This window comes from Thunnus albacares, chromosome 12 (genome assembly GCF_914725855.1).
Source record: "Thunnus albacares chromosome 12, fThuAlb1.1, whole genome shotgun sequence".
Classification (NCBI taxonomy): Eukaryota; Metazoa; Chordata; class Actinopteri; order Scombriformes; family Scombridae; genus Thunnus; species Thunnus albacares.
The window spans coordinates 23,484,453-23,509,156 of NC_058117.1; the positions used below are offsets into that span (position 1 = coordinate 23,484,453).

The following is a 24,704-nucleotide window of genomic DNA, read 5'->3' on the forward strand; positions in this document are numbered from 1 at the left end:
ATACGAAAATGTTCTCGATGAGACTCATTATTTTCTCAATGGTCCATTTTCTGAGGATGGTTTTCTTATAAATGTGAACAAAATTGACTTTTTTCACAGCATACATCTTGATTTCACAGCAAGAAAATTAAACAGGTGTAATTAAAACCATTAGTAATGGTTCCATGCAATTTAATGCACTATTTCCAGGGTGCTGGTATTGTCCATGCTGGTTCACTGGCACGGCTTAAAAGGCCTTATGAAGCCATTGTTAATTAGTTACACTTGTGCTTTTCTTGCCATGACAACTCAAAACATCCATTATGAAAAACACCTATTCGTGCAAGTATATTTAAAGCTTTTTACATCTAAACTCAGAGATTGACTCAAGTTTTCTTCTTCAAATTAAGAATAAATGCCTTCCATAAATGTTCCTAAGTGTTCAGACTTGGTCTGAGCTCCTGAAGTATTTATAAGAGTTCCAGAGGTATCCTAACCTGGTTAGGAGTCACCAGCTGATGTCTGCATTACTCATACAGAGGCGGAGACCAAACAGTTTCCAAAGAAGAAGAGATATTTTGGAAATATATATACGATGATATAAACCATAACATGGCTGAAGTCATTCAGATCCTTGACATGTTCAGTTGACCTTGTAGTAATTCTTCCTATTTCACATGAAAACTAAATATATTTCAAAGTGCAAAAATTATTACGAGGGCTTATTTTAAATATATAAAATCTGTCTCTGAAAGCTCAGGTGTGACATTTATCTCGCCTCAAAATTTGAAGAAAAATGTCACATTTTGGAGACACATGTCTGTATTTTCTGTTCTGAAGAAACAATTACAAATCCATTTCGTTCATTTACAGACACAACATATAAATAACAAAATTATCTCAACCCAAAGTTGACTGACTAACTGATTTTTTGGAACATTCAACCACATCCAACAGTCTTCATCAGCAAATGGAAACTGACTCAGGTGTCATAATAAGAGAAGACCATGTGATGGATTTGATATCAAGAAAAAAAAGCTAGTAAGTGGACCTTGAGTTGAGTATTATTTTGTCACACATCCTGAGCCCAAAAATCAGGAATGACCTTCCACGCTCAAAACCACTACATATCTTTGAAAATCTAACCTTCTTTAACATATTCAAGAGTTTTATTTACTGTAAATAAAACGACATCTAAGATAAATACTGGTAATTTGGATAAATACGTCTTATCGTAAGCTCATTTCTTGCAGGCTTCAATATATTGAAGCATATGTAAGATTGGAGGGATGAGGAGGAAGCTTTCAGAGGATTAATAATGACAAGCTGTGCATTAAACCATGATGAATGGTGTGATGCTGCGCTGACGCATAACCTTATGAGGGCTGCTATTGGCTGCTTTGGTGCATCAGGGAGGATATTCAGGCAGACGTCGCTGTTCTCATTATTTCACTACGTTTGGTGTCATTTAAGTCACAACATGAGCGTTATGCTTAGACGTTGCTGAAAGTTCACACCCTTATGCGACGTGCCTTAGTTCTACTTTTTCTAATAATAAGTTAATGATATAATTCTAATAATTTTTGACTTGTAAATAAAGATTATTTTTAATTCTTTCTTGTAAATTTTATGCATATTGACCCTGGACTTTTGAGTTAACTTTATTTCCATCACAACAAACGTTATTATGAACTTGTCTTGTTCCAAGTGCATGACAGACAGGATAATATTCAGCACAGCCTTAAAATAGTAATAAAACCTTCATATAAATAAAATAATCAAGTGCATAAAATACCATAATTATAAAAGATAAGCTAAAAGTTAAAAGCTTAAAGAGAAAAAACAATTTTGACCATGATCTATTGAAAGCTGATGTTTCATTCACTGAAGGTTTGGGGTCGAGAAAACCCCTCTTAAATATTTCTTCAAGTAAACAGAGTTCTGGACCAAGTTTCTGGACTGTTTTCCACCTCTTGTACTACAAAATTCCATGGACTGCAGATTCACATCCTGATTAACAGCCCTTTATGATCCATACTAGACACCGCCATGCTCCAGACGCCGTCTACTTACGGGGAAACACAGGAAACCTCAAATGATCACTTCCTCTCTTTAAGAATGGACTGACATCACTTTCTAACAACATGATCGCATGACTGAGTGACACATAATTATGTAATGTTTCAACGCCCTGACTGGGAGCACACTGGGAGTTGTCTAACCTCCGCCAGTAAGTTTAATTTCTTTCAATAACAGTGAGCACTGCATGAGATTAAAAGAAATAAAAGCATAATCTCATGAAAGAATAACAAGCCACACAGGTTTGTATCCTCCCAAGAGGTCACACTTCCTCAAAAAAAAATTAAAAGAGATCATCTCTTTGATGAGAGGTTGAAATGGTTAATCCGTTGAGGTTTGAAGAAAGAAAGTTAAAGAAGACAGTAGCTGTCCTCCTGCTACAAAGAGCTGCTTCACAGCAAGTGTCAAAAGCTATTATGAGCTTCCTTTCTCCCTCATGTTTTGATCTACATTTAACCACCACAAGACAAAAAACAGCAAAAAGGAGACAGGCTGCTGGGCTGCCATCAGGGAGAGACTTGTAATACTTTCTGAAAGCATACAGTAACCTACATCTGGGAAGTCTGTGCACACACACACATACACGAGAGCCTGTTGGATCAGTCTACTCAATCAACCCCCCTGGGTTTTCATACTGCTGGAAGATGTACTGGGATATCATCTTCTCTTGCTGTAGGTAAAAAACCTTCATCGAGCATGTGACAATCGCAGAGTGATGAGGCTGAAGGGGAGAAGTCAAACAGGACCAGACAAGAAAATCATACATATACACAGCTTAAGCTTTGCCTGTAATGTGAATGATACACTGATTTCTTGGGAGGAGGGGGGGAAAAACACACACACTTTGATATTATCTGATCTGGCTTTCTCTTTATGACAAATTCAATTTCTCTCACTGTTGATGACTATTCAAGGTGGCACTGGGATGGGCCCACCTTTCTTCATAAATGCATCTCAAGAGCTTCACTGAGGCCCGGTATCACCAAAAAAAATGATGAGGTTAAAAATGCAAAAGACAAACCTCACCAAAGAGCAGATAGATGACCATTAGCTTGGATTATGCAACCCTGTGGCTGTGCCTGCTGCCTACAGGCCAAACACAGCCTCAGATTGGTAAATATTATTCACAGGTAGACAGGGTAAACACATGGGAAACTGCTCCGTGTTATTAAATAGAGGACGCTTAATCAGCAGCAAAACCAGCACAGTTGAGGTTTGTTTGCACTAAAACTTGTGTATAGTTGTGTTAGCTAAGAGTTGCTAGCTGAATTTAACGTCCACACACACAAAATACGCGAACACAAAAAAAAGGCCACGAGTTAAGTTTCCAAAACAAGTGGCTTGAACAACATGGTGAAAATGTGTAATTTAGAGGGCAAATAATAGGAGTGAACAAGCAGCAGGCTGCACCAGGCGGATGAGGTAGCTGGTATATTAGCCTCAATGGTTCAGCGGGCAGTCGTGCGACGAGTGACGGCAGCGACTTGCTGCTCTGACGGACAGTCACACCGTCACTGAGTCGGTGGGCTTCCAGGCTAACGGCCAGTTTTTAACCGTTATGAGACGTTTAAAAAAAAAAGCAATCCTCCTGCGGTTATTTTAGTCAATTTCTCAAAGTATTTTACCCTCCGCTGCACTGATATGTTTTAGTGTTCAGCTACAGCTCGTAATATAAAAGCTATGTTAACGTGTTGTGTAATTAATTGACGTAAAAATAGTGTTACCGTAACACCACCTTCTCGGTATTCCTTGCCGTCCAGCTAGCTAAACAAAAAAAATACCACAACACCTACCCACACTGACTTCTTGGGTCAATGGCGGTGAAACGTTAGTAACGTTCAGAGCCACAACAGACCTGTGAAATGTCATGAGAAATAAAAAATAACAAAATTCATTTACTCACCGGAGGAATCCTCATCTTTACGCGCAGCCCCGCGGAGCCCCTCCGTCAGTATCCGTCATACTCTAATCGCCTTTGAAAGCTATTTTTGAGTATCCTCCCCGTGTTAGACCCTCCGCTGCCTGACTCAAACAGCGCAAGTCGGAAAGTACAGCTTGTAGTCAGGCTGTCGTAGTTGGGCGACAGCAGCGCTCATGGATCCCTCCTCCTCCTCCCCCGACGGTTCAATACTGGGAGAGACTGTGGAGCAGCGTCAAGCTAACAGGATGACAACATGTGACGTCCGGTTAGGTATTTCAACACAAACTTTTTTACTGACGAATGATAAGCTATGAGAGCCTGCATTTAAAAGAAAAATACTTAAAGATCCCCTCCATACGTTTTAAGATGTATATAAAATATTCTGCTTTGAATAATAAAGTGTGTCTCATATGGTTTTTCCACAACAAAAGTTCAATTAACTCGTTAAAGTCTTTAAAATTACTCCCTCTCTCTCATTAAAAATTCCAAAATCTGTAAAATCTTAAAATTGAATTTTCAGTGAGCACAGAGAAATTTTCCACTTTCAACAGATGAATGTTAAAACAACTTTTAAATGTCAAAATCTGCACATACATCATTCTGCACAGTGAAGCTCAAACATTCAACTGAAGGAACAAGAAGAAAAACACATTTTATTTTGAGTGGAGGAGGGACTTTAATGTACCAGTGTGTGAGATTTAGTGGCATCTATTGGTGAGGTTGCAGATTGAAACCTACTGAATACCCTTCCCCTCACCCTCCTCTTCCAAGTGTCTAGGGTGGCAGCGAAACTCGCAAAAAAACGCAAAAGGCCCTCTTTAGAGCCAGTGTTTGGTTTGTCCATTCTGGGCTGCTGTAGAAACATGGTGGTGCAACATGGCGGCCTCAGTGGAAGGGGACCCGCTCCCTATGTAGATATAAAGGTCTCATTCTAAGGTAAAGAAAACACAACGATTCTTATTTTCAGGTGATTATATGCTAATTAAAACATACTTATGAATATTATATTCCATTTCTGTCAAGTCCATTACAGTAGATGCCACTAAATTCTACACACTGTACCTTTAAAGGTGCAATATACAATATTCAGCCCCACTAGATGTCAGTAAACAACTATTTGCTATGTAAAGACATAGTGGAGTAATGGCGTCCTGAGCAGAGAATGAAGTCACACTCCCTCTGTGTGTGTTGTAATCCGAACTTCTCTGTTCTTTGTCCAGCCACGTGTGCATGTTAGTGCATGTGAGTCCCTCCCTGTCCTCCCAGTGTCCGTTTTCAACATGGCGGCCGTGTCACAACATTTCTCATATTACAGCTAAACAGTACACTAAAATATTTTTCTGAAGACATCTGAGGTGAGAAATAGGCAATGCAGTAACAGAATCTTGATCTATATTTGATCAGTACTGCCTAGTTTGACAGTTTGATCTGAGCTGTCAGTTCAGGGGCCACTTTCTATTTTTTTTCCAACTTTATTGAATAAACAACGTGCACTTTTGTTTTGGTCTGAGATTCTGGTGCTATAGGGCGACATCTAGTGGGGCTGAATATTATAAATTGCACCTTTAAAGTATCAAATGTATAAGAACTCATTCTGCAGCAGAGTGGTCCCTGCCATCATTGTAATATATAATATTTCATACTATTGTATTATTGTTACTGATGCATTAACATGTAGGCAGCATCTTAAAGGATAGGTTCACAGCTTTTCAAGTCTGTCTTAAAACAAAAGTCAGGTGTCCATATGAACAGTGAAAGAGGTTTTCCTTGCTGTAATCATTCCTCCTGTTCATACTGACTATTTAAAGATCCCCTTCAAATGTGCTTTCAATGTAAGTGATGGAGGACCAAAATCCACAGTGTGTCCACACAGTCATTTATGTGAAAAATGCATTTAAAAGTTGATGTGAAGCTTATATGAGGCTTCAGCAGTCTGAGTTAGTCGTATCAAGTGGATATCTGACACATTTTCAGTCTTTTTAGCATCAAATTCCCTCTTTGTGTTTCCAGTGTTTCCCTGTTGAGTAACAAAAAGAGGGACTTTGGCACTAAAAAGAGTGCCAAATAGAATTAAAAGAAAAATGTTCTTGTTACTTTGCACTAGTGGGACGAGGCAATTAACAACTTTAAAAATACTTCAAAACTACTTTTTGCTACATGCAAAAAGTCCTGCACTCAGCATCATAAGTAGTAATACAACAATAACACTTGCTGTAAGTAAACGTGTATTATCAGTCAAATGTACTTGAGGTATCAAAAGTAAAAGTACTTATTATGCAGCAGAATGACCCCTCTCAGTGTTATATATCCTATTGCATTATTGGATTTTTACTGCTGATGCATTACTGTGTGAGCAGCATTTTAATGTTGTAGCTGGTGGGGATGAAGCTACTATGAGCTACTTTAAACCAATGGGCAGTTTAACTGATCACATGTGTGTATGTAATGTCTGAATCTGTAAATCAACTATTAACTAAAGCTGTCAGATAAATGTAGTGGAGTAAAAATATGTCTGTCTGACGTGAAGTAGACGTATACTTACAACTTACAATTATTTTCATTGTTAAAGTCCCCCTCCACTCAAAAACATGTTTTTCTTCTTGTTCCTACTGTTGGATGTTTGAGCTTCACTTTGCAGAATGATGTACGTGCAGAGTTTGATGCTAGAAGGCTGTTTTCATATTCATCTGCTGAAAGTGGAAAGTTTCTCTGTGGTGACCTTAACTCTGAGTTCAAGGCGTGTACCGACGAGCGTGATTTGTGACATCACAACTAGTATGGAGCCAATTCTGGTCCAATATTTGACTTACATAAGTGTGATGTGGAAACTTGAAGTCTCCAGTGCACAAACACTGAGAATACTTTACATTGAAGTAGGAGACATCTTGTGTCCAGCAATTAAACTTTTGAAATGACGCATATTTGTACATCCATAGATTCTGGATTTTAAATGAGGGAGAAGGAGTAGATGTCATTTTAAGTATTTTAACAAAATAATTGAACCAATTATTAGTCAAAGCAGAGTGTTTTGTTATGTCTTAAAACAGGTCTGGATGGGATCTTTAATTAATCTGCCGATTATTTTCTCTCAGGTCAATTAATTGAATTGTTTAGTCTGGAAAATATTAGGAAATAGTAACAAAAAAGCAAAACAAACAAACAAAATAAAAACCTTTACACCCTTATTTTTGCATGTAATACTAAGTGTAGTTTTGGGGCTCTTATTTACAGCCTGTAGTTTCCTGTTTGGACCCTGCTGTCTCTGTCTGACTTGTCGCAGGTTCATCCAGCCTCTACTGTGGTCCAGCAGCCGCAGCCGCAGCAACAGCAGCAGCAGCAGCAGCAGCAGGGACATTTTGGCTCAAACCGGGCAGAAGATGGTGTGATGAGCCCCGGGGTGGGTCCGCAGCTCTGTCCCGCTCCCGGTGCGACACCCTAAAGAGCCAAAATGGCACATTTCATCCTCCCGTAACCTTGTGAGAGCCTCTCCCGCTGTTACAGGGAGGGGATGACAGCAGCGGCCCATTGATCAGCACGATGCAGCAGAGCAGCGCGCAGCGTCACAGATGATCAATGAGACAGGATGTGACAGTGTTGGCGGGGATGTAGTGATCTGTAAATCCCACCCAAACTCTGTTACCCCTCCTTATTGATGGACACAATCCTAACTGTAGTTTAGTGATGCAAATCAAGGCCATTACCTCACAGTTATTTTCATTATTGGTTTATCTATTAATGCTACCAGAACCAAAAGTGATGCAACTTAATAAAATCACTTAGTCTGACCAACAGACACAAGCTAAAATGACAGATTTTGTGACGTTATAACAGCAAAATCTGGATTTTTTTACTTGATAAATGACAATCAATAACCAAAACTGGACTTCATTAACAGTTGTGGAAAGTGTTTACTCAAGTACTGCACTACAATGTATTTTATATTTCCATTTTACTGCTACTTCTCACTTATATTCGACTACATGACGGAGGGAAATATTGCACTTTTTACTCCACTACATTCATTTGACAGCTGTAGTTACTTGTGATTATAGATCGAACTACCCAACAGCATGTAACAGCCAAAATAATAGTAAAATAATCCAATGTAAAGGTTAAAAGTAGCTCTCTTTCGACCAAACACATTAAAATGGTCCTTACTGTTAATGCATTAGTAATAATAATAAAATATATTACACAATACTGACGGGGATACCTTGCTGCATGGTAAGAACTTGCACTTTTCATTCTTTAAGTTCATTTTGCAGCTAATACCTTCCCCCAATTAAAGGTGTGAATGCTTTTCCATGTAAATGAATATTTTGTTTTATTACCATTTTTATTTAAGGATCTGAATACTTTTTCCACTGTCGTTGATTCACAGAGTAGGTGAGTAAATGTATTTAACTGGTAGAAAACATCAGTGGTAAGTTGTTTAGTTTGAACTTTAGTTAGAAAACGTGATCGTGCTTGTATGCGCTACTAATTTTCCCTCCAGCTTTCTGTGTTACGTAACAGCTCAGATATCTGTGAATTCAAGGAAGTGTAAAGGAAGAGGCGCAATGAGGGGCTTTTTATAGGCTTCAGTGTTTATTCTATTTATAAACTGAGCAATCAATTACAAATACTTTACATATAAAGGCCTAACCCACTAATTCAAGACTGCCCATTAAAAGCAGACATGTAGGAAAATACAATAATGCTGCTTTTTTGTTTATTTGGATTCATCTTAAGTATTCTTCCAGCGGCCGACACTGAAAAAAAAAAAAAATCTAAAAAGTCAAGTAATAAAGAGAAACATCAATAGCCCAAAAATGTTTTATTAAATTCATAATCACCACTATATGTAAAGTGAATTCATCATTCACTTTTATTGTACTTTAATAAACAATCTCTTAAATACTAGCCACGTTTAACCATGTAGAAAGCTTATTTTTTTAAAGCGGTCTGAGTCCTTTGGGTGCTGAGTCGTACAGATCTTGGTCTCTTCGTGTCCACAATATCACAGCCTACAGAAATCAAAACCCTACTGTATCTGCATTTTGTTGTTGTTGTTGTTATTGTGTTGCTGTGGCTGGCTAAACCGAGAGTGGTTCACGCCTCCAAAGATGATGCATTGCACCTTTAACAACCATTTCCCCACAAGAGGAAATGCCCTTTGTGAGTCTGCAAGAGGTTTTTAAAAAAAAAAAAAAAAAAAAAAAAAAAAAAGGTTGATGGAAGAAGGAAAAAAAAAAAAAAAAAAAGGATTCATCAGTTTGCTTCGTTCTTTGAGGCTTCATCAAAGTTCTCCACAAGATCTGTAAGACAGAAAACAGCAAAGTGCATCAGAGTTTTGTCCTCATAAAGACGCACAGCATTTGATAAAAGGGACACTAAAAATTTGTGAAAGATAGTGACTGATTATTCTTAATTTCTATAAACTGTTTAAAAAGATTGATACAGATAAAATGATCTAAACCCAAACATCCTTTATTTCTTGGCTGAGAAAGTGTTAATACTCCCACCTGGAGATTGTGTAATTTAATCTTAAAACTTGATGTAGTTTATAATTTTTTCAAACAAACCTGATAAAGTTTACATAGGTGATGTTTCACAGAAGGAGAAACAAACCTTTAATGACCAACACTTCAAATCAAAGCATTTATTATTTCCATCTTTACCTGGGACATCGTCGTCCTCTTCTTCTGCAATTTCCTCCTTGACTGCTTTCATGTCCATTGCTGCAATATAGAGAAAAAAATACAAAATCAAACATTAAATCAGAAGTTGAGCTGCAAATTGGCAAAAATAAATTCCTTCATAGATCAAACAGATTTGTTTTAGTGTGTGTTCCAGTGTTTCCACTAAACTCCTGTTGTAAAATTCAATGTTTCTGAATTTATATTGTGAGTGCGTTTTCCTGACACCCCCTCACCCAAAAAATCTGATTTCTTTCACACATTGTCTAAAGATATAAATCCTCTTTCTTGTTCTGTTTTTTGCAAATACAACTGAAAGCTCCAGAACAGCTACTAAAAGGCTGCTGTGGTGAGGTGCTGCTCTTGTTCTGGACTCTGCATAAAAGTTCAAGTTTACCTCCGCTGTGGCACCGTCTTTAAACATCACACGATTAGTTGTGTTGCCATGTGGAAAAGCTGCTCCTATTTCCGTTGTTTGCTTCACTGGGTTTATTTTCATCTAAACGCACATCGAGGCCGACCGCATCAAACCGAATCAACTCAACGCTTAGACACTGTGCTGGACTTGTTGGACTAGAAGACACCCTTCACCTACGCCCTTCTGAACAATAAACCAGTCTCTTATATATACGTGTATAGTCTCTTATATTATTTCAGCTGCTGTTTTCATTCTTCCACTGCAGTCCTTTCTGTTCTCTTCAGTTTTTGTCGCTGCTAAAAACCAGTTTCTCTGAGTAACATTTACTGATTTAATCTCCACACGTGCTCCTGTGATTGTAAACAAACAAAAAACACTGCCAAACAAATCTGTCACACAAATCTGCTTAAGCACATAGAAATGTAGGAGGCTGTGTGTCTGTTTTAAACAAGTTTAAAACAAGTTTAAAACAGACACGTTTTAAACAAGTTCAACTATGACCAGCTACTTGTAGTGTCAGTAGAAGGGGTAAATTAACTCAGAGCTGTTTGTCAGAGAGTTGAAAAGCTTCAGAAACCTCCTCCCATTTCTGTAGCTTTCTGAAACCAACTTCACTTCGCCCTGATTGGTTGGATCCCCTTTTAGTCTTACACAACCATTTCTGTCACTTTTCATGTTAAAAAATCAAGTGGAACACTATGAATGCTTTCCAGCAGAGATTTGTCTGCAAGTGTGAGCTGTTATCCTCATATTTGAACAACATCACGTCTCCTCCTCGCTATGACGGCCAGCTTTTTGCTCTGTCTTCGAGTGTGGCACGTCAGACGTACTTTTGATTTCGTCTTATGAACCAGTTCTGGTCCAGCGTAAACCGACCCTTACTCGTCAACAGGATAATGGTTCTCAACATGAAGTCCTAAAAGGTGGCCTCTTTTCTCACTACGCTGCCCTGCTGCTTCTGTTCTCTCATTAATATATTCATAAAATCTGCTGACGTTGTTTTTGCAGAGCAGATCTCTCAAACCTCAATGAATATTCCTGAAATTACATACACAGCTACTAAGAGCCCTGACCTTGTGACTGAGAGCGTTTGTGTGTGTGTGTGTGTGTGTGTGTGTACACACATTGCCGTGGGAACTGCTCAGCCAGCTTGCGCAGGCTGCTGAGGCTGTCGGCTCCCAGCTGGCTCAGGATGCCTGGCAGCATCTCTGTCAGCTGCTTGGTCTCAGCGTGGCCCGTGATGGCGAAGGTGTTGGCAGACAGAGACGCCTGAACTTTGGGGTTGTTGAAGTGGATCACCGTCCCGTCGTCTTTTATCATATTCACCTGAGAGAGAGAGAGAGAAAGAGAGAGAGAGAGCAGTCGGATTTAGAGCCTCAACTGATAGTCTGACACAAGATTATGGACTGTCAAGAGATGATGTCTGTAGTGTTTCATGTTTTAACACCTAAATTATATTTGGTATCTGTTTTAAAGGTGATTCACTCATTCAGACTGAGATTAGACTGGTGCAAAAGTAGAATCCACTATAATTACAAATAATCACATGAAGAGAGAGTAAATTCACATGGAAAAACATGGCTGCTCATCAATTTTAACAGCACATTCAAGAGGCTTCTGAGCACAGTCAAGTTGATTTTACTTATATAATAATGCAACCCAAAATCTTAAAAAAAAAAAAACTGTAGAGAGAAAAGTGTGTCCCAAAGTATTAGTCTAGTCTCCAGTAAATATATTAGCACTTTAAATAATTCAAATAAGATACAACAAGCCAACTGAGCCTCAACATGAATGAATGAAACAAAATTTCGTGTGACAAGCTAGTGCCGTATCCACATGTTTTATGTTTGTGTGCTTTGATTTATCTGAAACAGTTTGTTTGGAGCAACCTGCATAAAAGCACTAAAAATAAACTAGATGATGACATGATTAGAGAACGCTTTGGTTAGACTCTCCCTGTCTTATCTTTTCCTTATAATGTGACGATGATAAAAGATTTTTTTTTTTTTTTTTAAAGTCAAAAACAGTGCAGCTACAGCACAACAGTGACGTTAATTTCTTTTGAATCTTGTCGGAGATGCCTCACCTCTTCGATCCCTGCAATGTTGTTCACTGCCAGTTTCTTCAATGAGCCTTGGAGCTTCTTGTCATCAGCTGTTGCTGTTTTGTGAACAACCTTTTTCTTCCTGCGGGCCGTTCCCTGAGGAAAGAACAGGTGTGCATGCCAAAGAAGGGATTAAATGACTGAATGGGATGAAATTTCAAACACAGTTTAATACCACTGGGTCAGAGACTTTTTTTTTTAAATCTATGAGGGACATTCTTTACATCCTAGCTTAGACATAATTTACTAATTTCTAGATGACAGCTCTGGTGAAGCAGTTACAAGCATAAAACTAAACCTGGTTAACACAACAAATGACAAAGACCTGTTTGTAAATGGCAGATTTTCTGTCAGACACTCATGTGATTTTGTTAAAGTGGTGCACAACACTAGGATTAATATTAAATGGTTTATTGTACATTTGTCCTGTTTCTAATACTCTCCATAATTTAAAAGAAACTGGAAAACTACTATGGAAAACTACTATTAAAAACAACTATGGAAAACTACAATGAAAAACATTGGAGGAAGCACTACTGTGATCGAGCAGCGATGACACAGAAATTTAAAAAGACTGTACAAAGACGATGAGTCATCTGTTGCTCATTGAAATCCTCATGAGCTTCAACAATAACTTGATTCATCGTTTAGTTGTTGGCTAATAAATTCATCGGAAACTATTTTGTTGTCAGAAAAAAGAATGTCAAAATTCTCTGATTCCAGCTTCTCAAATATGAATATTTTCTGTTTTTTTTAGTCTTCTATGACAGGAAACTGAATATCTTCGGGTTGCGAACTGTTATGGACAAAACAAGACATTTGAGGTCGTCATCATGATCAACATTTTTCACCATTTTCTGATATTTTATATACCAAACAACTAGTTGATTAATCTAGAAAATAACCAATGGTTTAACAGATAAAGAGTGCTAGTTGCAGCCCTAAACTTTTACTTTCAATTGATCAGAAATAATTTTGCTTTTACTCAAACAGATTTTTAAACCATGGTTTTTACTTCTTTTTAAAGTATTTTTTGGTTGTTGTTTTTTTTGTTTGTTTTATCAGACAGATGACAGTTTAGAAGTGACAAGAAATGAGGGGAGAGAGATGAGAGGTCCCCATCCAGACTTGAGTAGGAGACATGATTACATGTAGGGCTGCAACTAATGATTATCTTCATCAATGATTAATCTGTCAATTATTTGCTCGATGACTCAATTAGTTGTTTGGTCTATGAAGATGGTGAAACATGTCGATCACCTAAGCCCAAGGTGACGTCCTTGAATGTCTTGTTTTCAGTCCACGACCCAAATATATTCAGTTTACTGTGACAGAAGACTAAAGAAACCAGGAAATATTCACATTTGAGAGGTTAGAATCAGAATTTGGTCTTTTTTTTCTTAAAAAATGACTCCAAACAATTAATCAATTATCAAAACGGTTGGTGATTAATTTAATAGTTGGCAACTAATCAACTAATCATTACAGCTCTAATTACATGGTCCTAAATCTGTTGCCCTCCATCTTGCCAACAAGTAACTATAGCCTACTTCTGGCCCTAAAGTGTAAAACAGCCTCTCATTATTAGATTCTCCCCTCAACTGATGTTTTTAAAAGCTGTCTTAAGACCCATCTCTTTTCTTCAGCCTGTTAATAGTCATCATGAAGACATCAATGGATTTTATTTTATTTATTTATTGTCTCTTTCTATAAATAGTTGGTTCTCTGTGCAATACTGTCCTGTTTTTAGGATTTAAATCCCATTTTTATTAAGTATTTTATTTTACAGTCATTATAAATTTCCCCCTTGATCTTCACAACCATATCCGTGTTTTCATTTGATTGTATTTCTCAGTCGCAGTAAAGCACTTTAGGTCAACTTTTACTGTTTTTAAATGTGCCCTCTAGATAAATTGATTTGAGAAACACACCAGTGCAATCTGTAAAGAGGCACAGGAGCCTCTTCTCTCGACAAATGACGCCATCAAGTGTGCAGCCGAGGTAAAGACCTCACAACAAATGTGAACAAAGCCATAGAGGCCACAGATGGAGGGCCCAGCGCTCTCCCACCATAAAGGATATGCTGAGGTCAGGAGGAAAGACCTGGCAGATGCTGAATGCCATCACACTCCTTAAAATAAGCAAACTACTGGGCCAACGACAGGACGAGGACAACCGTGAGCAGCCTCTCTGAAAGCCCTGATCGACGCTGCTACACAGTACATTTGATTAAAGCTATAACTGTTATGTCATGCATTATAAAAAAAATAAAAAAAGGATAGTTGTACACCCACCTTTCCACCTATCCGGACCTGTGCCTGAAGTTTGGCGAGCTTCTCTTGATTCATAGTGTTCTGTGAAAAAAAAACAACAACTTTAACATTAATTTGTCACCATATATTTCATATAAAATGGAAAAAAATAAAATACAATCTAACGGAACAAGTTTTTTTAAGAGAGCACACACACACACACACACAGCATGAGTTAGGCAATCAGACCTGTAATGTCCCTCATCTCCGCACATTAGCACTAAGCTAGCAGCTTGCCAACACTGAAGCCATACTGACAATACTGACCAAAGACAACAGAAGTGACTGAAACCAAAATGTATTAATTACATCTACGTCTAACATTACAGCAGCTATCTAGTAGTTAGGCTGCTATCTAGCGTCTGAAAGCTAATTTAGCTAATGTTAGCATAGCGTCAGTGGCTAGCGCGTTTTGTTTTGTTCCTGGCTTAGCAAACAGCTAACGTCAATTAAAACGATAAAAACAGATCGGCTTTAATGTTAACCAGAGATTGAAATATATATATATTTTTTTACCTTTGATAAATAAATTGACAATCCGTTTAACTGCTCTTCTCGCTACTAATGAGGCTGAAGCAACACGGCTAATACCAAATGTCAAGTCAGCAGCAATATAATGCACTTCCGACTCCGTTTTCAAAATATAACCCATATAAATGACACTATAGTACATTTTTTTATTTATGTAAAGATAATATTACATATGAGTAAGGTGAAATATGAGCTGTGACGTATTACAATCTGATTTTATGCGCGGAATCCTGAATTAATGTCCTTTTTTGTACATTTTGAGGCGTTAAACTTTTGTTTTCGTACGCGCTTCCGGTCTCGTGCTCACATTGTGTTGTCTAACTTGACTATTTCAAGCTGCAGACAGGAACACGCGGTTTTGTGGATGTGACGTCATGTGAACCGCCCCCCAAAAATGTGAAATTAATTACTGCTGAGGTCTAAACAAAGAAACACATTTTTATGTATTTTTCCGATGTAATTTATTTTTCTTTTGTATTCTAAAATATGTTTAATTGATATGCAAAACTTTTTATCTAGAAAAACTGTTCAAATGTTCCATGTTTATGGTAGTGATATTTTGATTAATTTTTGAAATACCTCAGTGGCCAATAATGTTAGCTTTTAAATCCAACTATTTATAATAATTGGCAAATTCCGTATACATAAAATGAAATGAACCAATGGCGAACCAAACTTTACCTTATTTCTAATTGATATTAAGCGCTAAGCTAACAACTGCATTGGAAAGGATCACACACTGGCTTCATCTATCATGTCTGAATCTAAATGTAAACAAGACAAAATGTATGTTTTTCTCTAAAACTATGGTACAACCTACTATCGCTGATATTTTCATCAAATGTGAAAAAATTCACATAGTTACTGATTTTAAATATCTTGGTGTGACACTGGATCCAAATTTGAACTTTAAGAAACATGTTTAAAAAAAACGGTTAAAACCATAAAGTACAACTTAGCAAATTTTAGACATATGAGAAACTGTCTCTCTTTGGACGCAGCCAAGATATTTATGCATGCTATGATTCTTTCCCATATGTCTTATTGTATCACATGTTGGGGGCAGGCTGCAGAAACAGCCATAAAACATCTTGAGTCCTTATACAAACAAACTCTAAAAACTCTGGACACAAAGCCAATGCATTTCCATCACTGTAGGGTACTGGAGAAATACAATTTACTGAGCTTTGACAATTTTAGATTATTCTAAAATTTGTGCCTAGTTTATAAAATTTGAAATGGTTTGGCCCCTCCTCCACTACGTGACTTTGTGTACACTCGCTCAGTAAATTCTTTTAGATCCCCCAGAATATCCTCTATACAAGATTGTACCATACCATTTCGTCGCACTGCATTTGGACAGTCAGCTTTCTCTGTGAAAGCCACAACTAAGTGGAATGCCCCACCTGATTATATGAAGAGCTGTATTTCCATCAATACATTCAAGGCCAAATTAAAAAAATCTACTAAAGACCAATCAGCTGTGTGACCACTGAGTCTAAACCCCATCTATGGTCTTCTCATTAGCGCAGGTAGTCTTGCTTTTAATTTGACATGTTTACATTATTAATTTCTAATTGACATTGTGGGTGTATGTGATGTGCTGTTGTGTGCTTTGTATTTTGTATGGTGTGCTCTATGTGTTTTTTTGTTTTTTGTTTTTTGCTTCGTACTGTTTGTTGTTCTGCTGTTGTATGTTTGATTGTGGGGGACTACGGATGCAAATAAGCTTCGAGCTAACTCCGGTGCAGTGCATCTTTAATGTTTAAAACTGCACACTGTCCCAATCGATAAATCAAATCTACAAATCTATTACATGATAAATGTAACACTGAAGTCACTGTGAACTTATTGATTCTATATGTTAAATTTCACATACATAAATGCCAAATAACGGTTACCCCCAATTTCACTGGATTTTCATGTGAATCTAAAGAATATGTTAAGATTCTTAAAGCTATAAACACTAAAAAAAGTGACAAAACTGTCAAACTGTACAGTGAACTTTTTAAAGATTAAGAAATGTTGTTTTTTATAATAATTTATATTAATTAAGTTTATTTATCCCAATTTTCCCAAGTTTCTTTTAACATAATAATAGTAATAATAATAACAACAACAGTAATAATAATAATAATTTATCTATTTATCATTTATTTATTATCTATTTTTTATCGATTTAAATTCATATTCTTGTTTCTTTGTATACTATTATATTGATCAAATAGTCGGCACTGTTTGTATTTTGAATATTTTCTCAATAAAGATTTTACAAAAAAAAGTGAACCGTGAAGGGTTGAACATCCGGGTCGCTGTTGCCCCCCCACCCCCCCATCCATCCACCCGTATTACGTGAAGACCCGCCCTACTCTGCCTCTGATTGGCTAGTATCGCTACCTTCGTTGATTGGATTGGTTCGATTTAGGCATGAGGAGCGGGAATATCAGCGTCAGAGCCAATCAGAGGCAGAGTAGGGGGCGGGTCTTCACAGAATGCGGGTAGGAAAAAAAAAAAAAAACGCACCGCTGTTTAACAGACAGTCACTCACTGCCATTAACGCTATCTGCAGCTGTCTGTGAGGAAAAAAGGCCAGTCAAAATGCAAACGTCTCTGTTCAATATCGCAGTATTTTCATCTTTACAGGCTTTGCTGTCTTTGACGTGCTTTCAAAAGGTCGTCGAAGCCGCCAGCAGCAGAGGTGAGTCCTTATTTAAAGAGTTATGAACTGAAAGCGAGCAGAATGTGTGGCTGCAAAGCTTGGTTGTTCATTGATCATGTTGCCTCTGCAAGAGGAGAGCTGACTGTCTTTGTGTCAGCATCCTGGATCCCTGAGGTGTGTGTCCTGCTCAGGTAGTTCAGGTGACGAGGTGTGTTTTTTTATAGACAGACGTGAATCCTTAATTTCCAGTATTTCAGGTTAACCGACTCTCCACGTTTCATTTGAGTTCAATGTTTAAAGAACGGGTTCACAATTATTCAAGTCTGTCCTAAAACAACAGTCAAAAGCCCAAATTAACACTGAAACAAATTTTTCTTGCTTTAATCATTCCTGCTATTCATACTGACTATTAGAAGATCCCATCATAATGCATTTACAATGTAAAGAGATGGGGCCAGAATCCACAAAATGTATTTAAAAGTTTATCTGAAGATAATATGAAGCTTCAGCCGTCCAAATTAGTCAAATCAAGTAGATATCTTTCAACGTTACAGTCTCTTTAGTGACAAGGTCCCCCTTTTTGTTACTATACTTCCACCACAGCTCAACAGGGAAACACAGAGGGACTTTGATACTAAAAAGACTGTAAATGTGTCAGATATCCACTTGATATGACTAACTCAGACTGCTGAAGCCTCATATAAGCTTCACATCAACTTTTAAATGCATATTTGCACAAAGTGACTGTGTGGACACACTGTGGATTTTGGTCCTCCCATCACTTACATCAAAGCACATTTAAAGAGGATCTTTTAATAGTCAGTATGAACAGGAGGAATAATTTCAGCGAGGAAAACCTCTTTCACTGTTCATGTGGACACCTGACTGTTGTTTTAAGACACACTTGAGAAATTGTGAACCTTTCCTTTAAGGTTTCTCCAGGGTGATTCCATTAAGATATAACTTTATCAATCTAGATTTGTTTTGTTCTGGGTCAAAGCATTCATAATAAATAAGTAAATATACACACATTATACATAGCATTAGTTAAGTAAAATATGCAGATTAAAGCGGTGCAGGACACATGGTACTACATGTTTTAAATTACAAGCTGAAGATTTCAGACTGTTGATCAGACTAAACAGGATATTTCAAGACGTCTTTAACAGCTTTTGACATTTTCTGACATTTTATAGACAAACGAGTATCAATAAATCATTAATGATAATGAAAATAATTGTTAGTTGCAGCCCTATATATGACTATGTTAGAGTATGAATGGATGACAATAGTATGAACTGTATTCATCACTCTCCAAGTAGGAGATGAGATAAAAACAAGTAGTGCTTAGATGTCGGCTACAAGCTGGATGTGTAGAATAAAGTATGAAATATTTCTCACAGACATAAAAATGAAATCAAACTGTCTTATCGGCGCAACACAACAGAAAACATTAAAGCAGCATAAATCTTAGGTAAAATAACTGGCATTCATTTTTAAGTGTATTGTTGAACAACACTGGGTAAAAATTGAAGATCTGTACATGTTTTTTATAGTATTATAGTTAAGTTGTGTAATTTACCATACATTAAATGGATGATGTGTTGTCCATAATAATGTTATCTTGTTAAGAGATTCATACACAGTTAATAACAAGAGGATGGGTGACTGAAGAGTAAAACAAACCTCTAAAAATGAGAAAATAATTTGTCAAAAATGAAGGAATTAGTCATATTCTTGCAGTTTTTATAAATTATGAACTCGAGCTGCAACAAGTATTTGAATAATTGGTCAACAGAAAATTAATCTGCAACAATTTATGTAATTGAATAATTGTTTTAATCATTTTTAAGCAAAGATGCCAAAAATATGCAAGTTTAAATTCCTAAAATGTGATGAATTTAATGCTTTTCTCCATCAAACATAGTTGTAAACTGTTTATTTTTGGGTTTTGTGCTGTTGGTTGGACAAAGCAAGACATTTGAAGACGCCATCTTTGAAGTATTTTTCAACATTATCTGACATTTTATTGACAAAAGGATAAATCAGATTAATCGATAATAAAAATAATCATTATTTGCAGCGCTGTTATAAACTGATGTCAGTTTTACTGAGATGAAACAAACCACTACCGCTGCTAATCCTACGAGCTGGCTGTAGTTACAGCTAACAGTCATGTAAACCTCAAACTTGATATTGAATTACCACCGTTCAGTTGTATTTGCTTGACTGTTCCTTGTATTGACAATCTATTTAGGGCAGATCCACCCTGTTGTAGAAATATAATACCAGTCACACAATGCTGCTTTGCCCATTAATGCGTCCATCCCTGCAGGGTTCGGAGATAACATCCACTGGAGGACACTGGATGATGGCAAAAATGAAGCTGAGGCCAGGTGAGTTCACACCTAGAGCTGAAATATCACAAACACCTCCTGTAACCCTGCAGAACCACATTATATACATCCACCGCCCTGAAGCCTAAAACAGCTTTAAAAAAATCCCCTTTGTCCACATTTGCACTAATGACTGGAGCAGATTGACAAGTTGATATCAGATGTTTGTATTGAATGTTTTCTCAAGGAGCATTGGGTGTGTTTCCTCAGTTCTAGGTCAAAGATATTGAGGTCAGAGTTACTAGTTTTCCAGTTTTGGTGCTTGGAATTAGCCTTGACAGACCTGTTGATGTGTTTGCATTGACAGCGGGCTGCCGATCATGGTCATCGTTCACAAGAGCTGGTGCGGAGCCTGCAAAGGTACGACTCTGTTTCTCTCCCCAGTTAAAAAACTCAGATTTTATGGTCAAACTGTCCCGTCATGTTTGAATAAAGCCATTATGGAACTTTTATATGATGAACTTCTGTCTAAATGACAAAAAGCCAGTATTTTAACAGACAGATGAGGCCAGCAATATTACATATTCTCTGTCTGAAAAGGACTTTTACATAGAAATGCATAGTTCAACATGTGAAATTACCATTTACATTGATATCCATCAGATTTATGAAGCAAGATACAGGTCTGAACATGGCTTTAGTCAACAAAATCATTCTCGCGTTCAGTTATTGTGACTCTAAAACAATATTTCCTGTGAGCAGTTATTTACATTTCACTTACAGCCTCAAACAATAGAAAGCAATGATTTTAACTTAATGAAAGTAGGTAAATGGGTCGTCTGGACTGCATTATGAATCATGGATGAGACGTCTTTTTGCATGATAAATATGCACGATTACAGTTTCTGCATATCAGCTTAATAACTGACACCATGATGATTATTTCTGACATAAATTAACTGGACTGTAGTTGGGGTTCAGTTTGTTTTTTAAAGTGGAAAGAACTTAAATCAAACCCAAACCCAAACATTACTACATGCTATTGGAAAAAGAACATTTCCATTAAAGGGAATATGAATGAGTTTGTTTTTCTTTTTACGTCCAAAAATGAGCCATATCTGAGTCCTTCCTGTGTTTAGAGCAAACCGGAGAATATGTGCATAAATTAACTTCATTAAGTCCATCCTGCAAGTTCAGCAAATTACCATCTGCAATGTGAGCAAACAAGACAAATGAGAAATAATAATTCAGGTCTGTTGCAGGAGGAGTTTAACGCTTTTCTCATCTGTCACTTTGGAGGCACCATAGAGTAAAAACAGTGCACTCCAAGTGAACTGCGATTTAGAGTCACAGCACTAAGTCAATTAATCTCCAACTATTATGATAATCGATTAACAGTTTTGAGTCATTTTTAAAGAAAATAAAAGTCCAAATTCTGTGATTCCAGCTTCTCAAATGTGAATATTTTCTGGTTTTATGACAGTAAACTGAATATCTTTTGGTTGCAGACTGTTTTCAACATTTTATGGACCAAACAACTAATCGATTTAATCAAGAAAATAAGCAACAAATTAATTGATAATGAAACTAATCATAAGTTGCAGCCTTGCTTGATTGGCTGAAAATGATCTGTGCATTAAATATAAGTCACGTTGGCAAAAGCAGATCTGAAAGTATCCGATTTTCTGAGCTTTGTCCATATATGACTTCAAAACACATTCACATACTTAAACTAAGAATTAAGAGAAGAGATTGATCAAGAGAAATCTATAATAACTAGTATTGATACCACTATGATACAAAAGAAAACTGCACACAAACTTTACTTCAAACTGTTCTATCTGTGGCACAAGCAGGTTTTATTCCAGAGATGCAGAGACGTTACAGCGATATTATTGGATAACGTTACTTGTCCTGCATTTTCATGGCGACGTGAGATAACGATTCATCTTATTGTTGCTTTTTTTCACATCAGCACTGAAGCCCAAATTTGCCGAGTCCAAGGAAATCTCCGAACTTGCACACAACTTTGTAATGGTCAACCTGGAGGTAAGGAAATGTTAACAGCAAACTGGTTACTTTCTCATTTATTTTCTGTCGGTGAGGTTTTTTTTAATTTAACCTAAACACACTTTTACGTCTCTTTCTTTAATCTCTCCTGCACATATGTGTTTCATCATTGTGCCAAAAACCAAAATGAACATATCCGTTGGTTGGGATTCGTTGCTGTGTCTGTACATCATCAATTATCTCTTATCTGAACAGGACGAGGAGGAGCCAAAGGATGAAGCCTTCAGTCCCGACGGTGGATACATTCCTCGGATTCTTTTCCTTGGTATGCAGGAGGTTTAGTCACCTTTTATGTAAACAGTTTATGGAGTTCCTGTGGAGAAACTGTCTGAATCACATGCAGCGGCTGATAAATCTGTGGGCAGTTTCAGTGAGCTGGATTTAGATGGTTTCGGTTAGTTCTTATCCTTGTGAAAGCCAGAATGTTTCACTTTTTCACTGTTTCACTGTGTTAATTACAAATCGAGTATCGGTGAATTAACTGCAGAGCATATTGCATAACAGAAAGATAAGATAATGAGACTGTTACATCCTATAGTCTCTCAGATGTTTGACAGAAAAATAAACATCTGAGCAGTAAACAGTGTGCAAAAATTTAAATCAATCTCAGGAAAAACGTAAAATTCTTCAATGTGGAATTATGTAAAAATGCTCTAATGAATGTTTAAATATGTCCATGTTACAGTTAGATGATCCACAGAAAATTAATTGGCAACAGTTTCAATAATCGATTGTCTTTTCTTTTTTTTTTTTTGCCAAAAACTCAGTAAATCTGCTTCTTCTTTCATTATTAATGGAAGGTCTTTGAATTTTGGACGTTGGTTGGACAAAACTAGTTTTTATGAGCATTTTTCACCGTTTTCTGACATTTTATAGAGCAAACAGTTTGAGAAAATGAAATCAAGAAAACAATCAGCAGATTAATAACGAAACCAACAGTTAGTTGCAGCCCTGTATTGTTTGTGTTTTAATGAAATGATCAAAACGTTTGACTCTTCTTTTTTTTTTTTAACCCTGCTCACAGATCCCAGCGGTAAAGTCCACCCTGAGATCACCAACAAGAACGGAAATCCCAACTACAAGTACTTCTACAGCAGCGCAGAACAAGGTAAAAATCCTCATTATTGTCATCTGGTTTACACTTAAAGTCCTACTTAAACATTACACTATAATGTAGATATAAGGAAATGAAGTATTAATTAATATACATTTGTCAGCAATTATAACTTCTCCTATTAAGACATTTTATATTATTATAACTTTGTTTTGTCATTCATTATGTTTATACATCAGCCTCTATTTATGGACGCCCACAGGAGTTATAGTTGTTGAATAATACATGAATAAACTCCTACATTATAGTGTTATATTATTTAACTGTTTATAAATACTAAATAAGGGGACTTTCAATCAAATCCACCATCATTGCTTATGAAAAATATGATGATGATGAATAAAAGAAACATTTGAGATTAACATCGAGTAATGTGTCTCTCAGTCGGATATTTCTTTAAATGTCGTCTATAATCAGGCTGCGGATGTCAAACTTGTGTTTCCTGCTTTCTTCTCAGTTCTGTCCAGTATGAAGGAGGCGCAGGAGAAGCTGACAGGCGACGCCTTCAAGCGAGGTCACACCGGAGACGAGCTGTGAGGAGGCGGGAGACGGGCGTCAGGCTGTAAGGGCTACACTTCCTCTACCTGAGCCTGAGCTTCAGTAACTCCCCGCTACCCCCCTTCCAAAAAAACAAGCCCGTTTCACTATTTATAGTCATTCTTACGACAGTGAGCTCCGTCTCACTGACCGAACCAAGCCAACCATTAACGACGTCGGTGCTTGAGTGATTTTCTGTTTTTTTTTTTTTTGGTCTTGTACGGTTTTCCCAACATTACTACACTCATAACGAGGTTCAGACTTTTCTTGTCTTTTGTTATTACATCATGTATTTGTAATCTACTGTTGTTGATGAAACGCCATATACTGTACTTTGTATCTGTAGAGGATATAAACAAGTTAGCCAAAATTAACCGCAGTATGTGATGAACTCTCACCTGCACACGCTGTTGTTGGACGGAAACTCAACATCCGCTAATTGCCAAGTTTTCAAGATACAAAATGCCTTGTTTGTTACTAGATGACCACAAACTTTTAGTCTTTTTGATTTCACAAACACATTTTTTCAGCCAACAGCATTGATATAATACTTCATACTGGTCAAGATAAGTATTTAAACACCTCCTGTAATGTGCTTCCAAAGATCCTCTACAGTACGTTAATGATCTGTGACGATGTTTACCATGCACTCCAACGTGGGCTCTGTACTTCTGATTTATATTATCCAGTCTTTAAAAAATAATCTTAATTATTCATTTAATCCTGCCAATGTCTGTATACTTATTTAGCTTATATCTATCTTACTGGGGTTTTTTTTTTCTGTTCTAAGTGTGTTTTACTGCTTAAGTGACGCCACTCGGTTCATTTTTAAGAAACAAAAAACTCTTTAAACAAGGGATGGAAACTCCGGTTAAGTGTGTTGATGTATTTTATACATGTACACAGCCACGTGTGCAAATAAAGTTTGTATTGAGAAGTTTGTGTTGTTTCATTGTGAGCCAGATT

The 24,704-nt window shown here is 37.0% G+C and overlaps 3 protein-coding genes across 4 annotated transcripts in view; 1 reads left to right on the forward strand and 2 right to left on the reverse strand.

Annotated features, from left to right (window-relative positions):
* zfyve9a (zinc finger, FYVE domain containing 9a) overlaps positions 1-4,224 on the reverse strand; it is a 29,169-nt gene extending 24,945 nt beyond the window's left edge. For both annotated transcript variants that reach the window (XM_044367739.1, XM_044367738.1), the window contains exon 1: positions 3,962-4,224. The gene's annotated coding sequence lies outside the window, so the exon portion shown is untranslated. The remainder of the gene's footprint in view (positions 1-3,961) is intronic.
* A 4,552-nt stretch (positions 4,225-8,776) lies between these two features.
* On the reverse strand, positions 8,777-15,115 carry LOC122994370 (transcription factor BTF3 homolog 4-like). The gene is made up of 6 exons (XM_044369003.1): positions 15,008-15,115; positions 14,474-14,533; positions 12,162-12,275; positions 11,200-11,401; positions 9,640-9,699; positions 8,777-9,276 (listed from the first exon to the last, which is right to left on the reverse strand). Exons 2-6 carry the CDS (start codon positions 14,525-14,527, stop codon positions 9,230-9,232), a joined length of 477 nt encoding a protein of 158 aa, XP_044224938.1. The 5' UTR covers positions 14,528-14,533; positions 15,008-15,115; the 3' UTR covers positions 8,777-9,229.
* A 2,425-nt stretch (positions 15,116-17,540) lies between these two features.
* Positions 17,541-24,675, forward strand: txndc12 (thioredoxin domain containing 12 (endoplasmic reticulum)). The gene is made up of 7 exons (XM_044368029.1): positions 17,541-17,720; positions 20,017-20,077; positions 20,385-20,437; positions 21,993-22,066; positions 22,283-22,352; positions 23,112-23,195; positions 23,659-24,675. Exons 1-7 carry the CDS (start codon positions 17,621-17,623, stop codon positions 23,736-23,738), a joined length of 522 nt encoding a protein of 173 aa, XP_044223964.1. The 5' UTR covers positions 17,541-17,620; the 3' UTR covers positions 23,739-24,675.
* Positions 24,676-24,704: the final 29 nt, after the last annotated feature.

What these genes read in the sequence shown, in the direction of transcription:
- LOC122994370 (XM_044369003.1), bottom strand. Translation starts at nt 14,527, where the DNA reads ATGAATCAAGAGAAGCTCGCCAAACTTCAGGCACAGGTCCGGATAGGT. An exon ending in AGGTCCGGATAGGTGGAAAG is followed by an intron (nt 12,276 to 14,473) that starts GTGGGTGTACAA and finishes TTCTTTCCTCAG; the next exon opens with GGAACGGCCCGCAGGAAGAA. An exon ending in AGAGGACGACGATGTCCCAG is followed by an intron (nt 9,277 to 9,639) that starts GTAAAGATGGAA and finishes TCTGTCTTACAG; the next exon opens with ATCTTGTGGAGAACTTTGAT.
- txndc12 (XM_044368029.1), top strand. Translation starts at nt 17,621, where the DNA reads ATGCAAACGTCTCTGTTCAATATCGCAGTATTTTCATCTTTACAGGCT. An exon ending in TTGTAATGGTCAACCTGGAG is followed by an intron (nt 22,067 to 22,282) that starts GTAAGGAAATGT and finishes TTATCTGAACAG; the next exon opens with GACGAGGAGGAGCCAAAGGA. An exon ending in TCCTCGGATTCTTTTCCTTG is followed by an intron (nt 22,353 to 23,111) that starts GTATGCAGGAGG and finishes CCCTGCTCACAG; the next exon opens with ATCCCAGCGGTAAAGTCCAC.